The sequence below is a fragment of the Lolium perenne genome, chromosome 7 (assembly GCF_019359855.2).
Source record: "Lolium perenne isolate Kyuss_39 chromosome 7, Kyuss_2.0, whole genome shotgun sequence".
In the NCBI taxonomy this organism is placed as follows: domain Eukaryota; kingdom Viridiplantae; phylum Streptophyta; class Magnoliopsida; order Poales; family Poaceae; genus Lolium; species Lolium perenne.
Genome location: NC_067250.2, coordinates 201,494,180 through 201,499,706, shown reverse-complemented (window position 1 = coordinate 201,499,706; position 5,527 = coordinate 201,494,180). Strand labels below are relative to the sequence as shown.

The 5,527-nt window shown below is 47.8% G+C and overlaps 1 protein-coding gene across 1 annotated transcript; it reads right to left on the bottom strand.

Annotated features, from left to right (window-relative positions):
* Positions 1 to 1,232: 1,232 nt before the first annotated feature.
* LOC127314475 (tryptophan decarboxylase 1) lies at positions 1,233 to 3,104 on the bottom strand. Its single transcript, XM_051344943.2, has one exon. The coding sequence runs from the start codon at positions 2,953 to 2,955 to the stop codon at positions 1,417 to 1,419; it is 1,539 nt and encodes a 512-aa protein (XP_051200903.2). The 5' UTR covers positions 2,956 to 3,104; the 3' UTR covers positions 1,233 to 1,416.
* Between the last annotated feature and the right edge of the window lie 2,423 nt (positions 3,105 to 5,527).

Below are 5,527 nucleotides of genomic sequence, written 5' to 3'. Positions count from 1 at the left end.
TCAAAGCCAATTCTTAAACTACGTGCGCGCCTATTAAGCCGATACGGAGGGAGTACTTCCTTCGTCCCAAATAAAGGTTACATATTTGTCTAAATTTGGAATCTTCTGGTCATTGGCATCCAGCAAACTCTCCTACTTCCTCCGCCGTACTAAGAATGTCGCAGATCTATCATATACTCCCTCTGTTTCATTCTATAGTGCCTATTGTTTTTTGGCACGGAAATTAGCGCAAGAGTATTTTTTACACAAGACCCCTAGCTGAATGATTTGAGATCAACGTAAAATTTGGGAAATCCATATCTTTCTAACTTACCATAACAATTTTGGGAGCTGAACGATTTGTGAGCTGAACGGGGAGGGGGTAATTGAAAAAAAGCTAAGCTACAACCTTATATTCTGAAACAAATGCCAAAAATCTATAGGCACTATAGAAAGGAATGGAGGGAGTAGTTTGGATGGGCGCCTATGACTAAAAGATTTGACGCATGATGTGGAGGCAAAAGTAATGGATGAACTGATGGGGTGAAGGGGAATTGTTTGATGTTCGCTATATGGTTAGTCGAGGAGTAGGATGACAGATGATCACTATCTCTCTGGCTATAGCCGATTCAAAAACCAATCCTTCAAGGAGGACGCCATGTCATGGCGAGACCACCTCTTCGCATGTAATTCTGTGACCTAAATAACTGTTGATTGCAATGAAATTCAGGTGGAGGTCCTTTCCCCGCCGGTGAAATTTTAAAAAAAAATAATCTGCGGCAAGTATTTAGAACCGGTTGGAGTAACAAATTTTAGTAGATCTAAATCGTTAGTTTTTTAATATTAATTTTATGATTTAGTGTCTTTAAAAACAAAATTTTATATTGTCTCATCCAAACGGCGAAAATATATTAAGACTAAATCGGAGGGTTTAACACCATCAACCTCGACCGAAATAGAAAAAATTAGAATCAACATTGTACCGTTGGCGGAGAAAACTTTTTATTTCCTCATCCGGTATTCACATAATTTGCTTAAACTTAATGAATTTTGATACATTTTGGATGAATTTATAATTCTGTTTGAAAAATCTCGGGTGGTAGTTTGGCAAGTATTTCCGAAAACCGAATTTATCGATGTCCACCGGTGTTTTCCCCGTTCGCAAAATTCAGGAGGGGCATGAAAAGTTGCAATTCATAGGTCATCGCTGATTTGGACGAGTATATATATTCATCAAAACTGAAAAATAATGAAAATGGAGTATATTTATTAATCAATATATATGCGTGGGTCCAACGTTGGCCGGTATAGCTCACAAAATGAACAAAAAAACGTATTTCTGAAAAGAATACTAGAGCCGAGCAAATAAGATAAAAGAACAATTGTACCCTAAGTGTAGGGATTTGTGTAGTTCTTTCAGTCTCTAGATCCGTCCACTTAACCCATGATCTCGCTGGTGGTCTTCTTGATGAGCTCCCAGGCGCTCCTCACGTGCCTCTCCTCTTGCAGCGACGACCCCACGGCGAAGCGGAGCACGAACCTGTCGCCGACCACGGTGTGCGCAAGGTACGCCTTGCCAGTCTTGTTGAGATTGTCCATGAGCATACGGTTGGCCTCATCGGCGTCCTCCTCCGTCATGCCTCCATTGGCCTTGATCCTGAAGCACACGAGAGCAAAGTTCCTGGGCACGACGATCTCGAACCTGTCGTCAGCACGGACGAAGTCTTCGAACATCTTGGCCATGGCCACGTCGCTGCGGATGTGCCCCTGGAGCTTGGCGGTGCCGTAGGTGCGCATGACCATCCAGAGCTTGAGCCCACGGAATCGCCGGCCGACGCCGACCTGCATGTCCTTGAGGTCGGTGACCTCGCCGGAGTCGGTAGCGTCGTTCTTGAGATACTCCGGGTTGGTCTCGAGCGAGTCGCTCAGGCGGTGGGCATCACGGACGTATAGGCAGGTGCAATCGAGGCACGTGAGAAGCCACTTGTGCGGGCTCATGCTGATGGAGTCGACACGCTCAACGCCGTCGAGATGGTGGCGGAACTCCGGGCAGATGCAGGCGCTGCCGGCGTAGGCGGCATCGACATGGACCCACGCATTGAACATGGCGGCGACATCGGCGACGGCGCCCACCGGGTCGACGGCGTTGGAGGAGGTGGTGCCGACAGTAGCGCAGATGTAGGTTGGCACTAGGCCGGCGTCGACGTCGGCCTGCATGACCTCGAGCAGCTTGGCCGGGTCGAGCCCGTAGTTGGTCTCGGGCCCAGTGGGGATGGAGCGGATGTGCGCGGGGTCGAATCCAGCGAGGCGGCATGCCTTGAAGAACGTGGAGTGCGTCTGGTCGGCAGCGTAAACAGTCAGGCGGGGCAGGCCGGACACGCCGATGGAGCCGGTCCGACGCAGAGCGGCGTCACGGGCGGCGACGAGCGTGACGAGCATAGCCTCGCTGGTGGTGCCGAGGATGACGCCGCCGCCGGTGCCACGGCCGGAGCTGGTGCGGTTCATGAAGGAAGTGGGCAGGCGAAGGAGCTGGGCGAGCCAGTCCAGCGCGAGCACCTCCATCTCGGTGGCGGCGGGCGAGGCCTGCCACGTGAAGCCGACGGTGTTCATGGCTGAGGCGATGAGGTCGCCAGCGATGGCGGCGGCGCTGTTGGTGGAGGGGAAGAAGGCGAAGAAGTTGGGGCTGGCCCAGTGCGTCATGCCGGGGACGACAGACGTCCTGAGCTCCTTCATGCTGACGTCAAATGGAGCCGAGTAAGTCGGCGGGGAGGCCCCGAGCTCGCCCTGCAGGTAGCCGGGCTTGACGTTGGGGAGCACGGGCATGGACTCGATGTTGGTGTAGTAGTCGGAGATGAAGTCGACGGCCTTGTGGAGGTAGGCACGTACGTCTTCGGGGTTTAAGGGCTGGAACGGCGCCTTGCCATCGGCGGCGAAGGCGGAGAAGGCTGCGGCGGGGTTTGCGTCCAAGCTACCCATGTGTTCAACCCTTAACTCGATCGATCGGAGGTAGCAGGCAGTGGTGAGCGTCCGTTAATGAACTGGAGCTAGCTAGGTCTTTCGATCGCTCGTTCCGGTGACGGGTTGCCGGAGAGCAGGAAGAATCAGAGGAGAGCTTGTAGTAGCTTGCTGCTTGGTTTGGTGAATGGAGTTTGTACTTGCTGGGGCTATATATAGTCATGTACTCGTACGACTCTACGTGTTTGCGCGAAGCGGCGTGGCGGTTTGGGCGTTGGAAGAGTCGCGTCTCGCGGAAGTACGACGTTGCTGGGTAGGTAGGCCAGAGAGATCCGAATCCGATGCTGGAGCGCCCGCGACACGAGTCAGCTGGTCAACTAGGGCGCCTTAATCGGGTACGCATGCGCCCGCGACGCAGCCGTGCCCGTTATGGTGTCGTTGGTTAATTGCCCACCGCCCGTCTACTTATCTACATCTCATCTCGTCACACACAAAAAAACACATTTCTTTTGCGAAACACAATATAATAGTTAGATGATCACGTATTTGCGTATACACGGTTCCTATAAACACATGCACATCCTACCCCTGTAAGCACCCTCGAGTGATTTGGTGTAAAAAATTGATCCCACGCACTTCGTTATCGATGGAAACATCACCTCTCACTAAAAATGTCAAACCTAGGGATTGAACACTGGTGAGCTGGGAGTGTTAATTACTAGCCTTCTAACCACTCAATCAGAGGTTGGTTGTCACACATTTCTTCTATCCGCTAACTATATCTCGTTGCTAAGGTGGGAACTCCCTGCACAATGTCGCATGTCACTCTCGATTTGGAAAAAAAGACTAGTAGGCAAGCGAAAATATAAGCATGTTTTTTTTGCACGGCCTTGATTTATAACTTTGACCACTAATATATACTTTCCTTCAGCTCTACATACTTGTGTCGCTGGTTGAATCTACAAATATTTTAGCCTACATTTTAACAAAATCCAATACATGTATTTAGGGCCGGGGGAGTGCTAAATTATATGGATTGAGCATGTACGAATGGTGTCGTTACATTCAATTTTGCAAAAAAAAAATCCTTCATTTTTTATGTTTAAATAAAATTATGGATATATTAAAGGTATAAATAGTAGTCAAAGTTGTAAGTTGTTAATTAGCGAAATTGATGGCCACCATAGAGGGACTCTGTGTTTGTGTTGGCTTATGTCCATCCAACTTGACATGTGAGTTCGCAGCTCTTAGTCGCATCTAATGGTTGAAATACCTCATATGTAAGACGAACATTTTCAATAGGCAAACGGTGTGTGGGACTAAAATAAAATTTGGTTATTGTACTAGTAACTTGTGTACTTCCTTGGCTAGCTACCAGATTTCATGTAATTTGGATGAGTGGTTGGAGAACTCCGACATGATAACCGAAAGAGATAGAAGCCGTGATACCTCTGTTGTGTTGGTTACTTGCGTCTTGTGATTCTTGTTGTTTGTTGATGGTTGGTTAAGTGGGTTGTAAATATCTAAACGTCATTCTATGGAAAACCGCAAACCCAAGTTTCTAGTATTGGATTTGGAGCTTGCATCGACCGGCCGGCTCATATATTAATTTGGGTTTTGCACCTTCATCTTGTAGAGGTTGCACGTGCAGCACATGATCGTGTTACTTTCGGTCCTTTTTAGTGGTGGAATTTGTACTCGAAGTTCACTAGATATTGGAGGGGTTTACAGCTACATTTTCTTAAGTCAAAAGCATAGATCATATTGAGTACTTCAAACACATGTCATACAGGATGTCACGATCACACATTGTTAGATCATGAAATCTATTAAACAAATGTTTGCTCTGACTTAGGAAGAACAAGTTAGTATGTCGTCGATACATGTAGAGGAATAGTAAGGTATGCACATGGAAGGCGCATGAAGGGAAACATTGAGAAGGAGGAAGAGCGGGCTGGGAGGCATTCCCCTCCTCTTTCCAAGGCACACTCGTCGGTGGAGGCGAGGCGGATAATACCATATCCAGTTAATGTGTCAAGTGAGACTCATCTAAGTCCCGCTTATATTGCTTTTTATTTTTTTCAAGTGTGCATTTGACACTAAAATTTAAATTATAAACATAATACACTATAAATGAAATCCTGGTGGAATCCCACCGTGACACCTTAGTATCCACTAGCTAAGATGGATGACTTATTACCGGCTTGCCTTGCTAGTCGTCCCATCAAGCACCATGGAGGTACTCAGAGTCAGATCTTGCTGCTGGGTGGATGGCGACACTACACTGATGTATATATGAGTAGGAGGTAAAGAACTAAAGATAGATGTGGAGAGCAAGAGTGGCCATATAGAAAGAGGAGGAGGTGGGGAAGAAATCCAGGGGGCGCATTATTAAGACGAGGACCTTGGATGTTGCGCCCAGTTTGCCTAAAGAAAAATCGCTCCAGTTCATCACGATCTTGCTAGTGACGTATCCACTTAGTTCATGTGTCAATGGGATGACCTTACAATACGTAACGGTTGGCCGTTGGTGATATAAGCATGCGAATAGAATGTACGGCTAGTACGTACATAGCACCTACTTAGCCAACTG

What these genes read in the sequence shown, in the direction of transcription:
- LOC127314475 (XM_051344943.2), bottom strand. Translation starts at nt 2,955, where the DNA reads ATGGGTAGCTTGGACGCAAACCCCGCCGCAGCCTTCTCCGCCTTCGCC.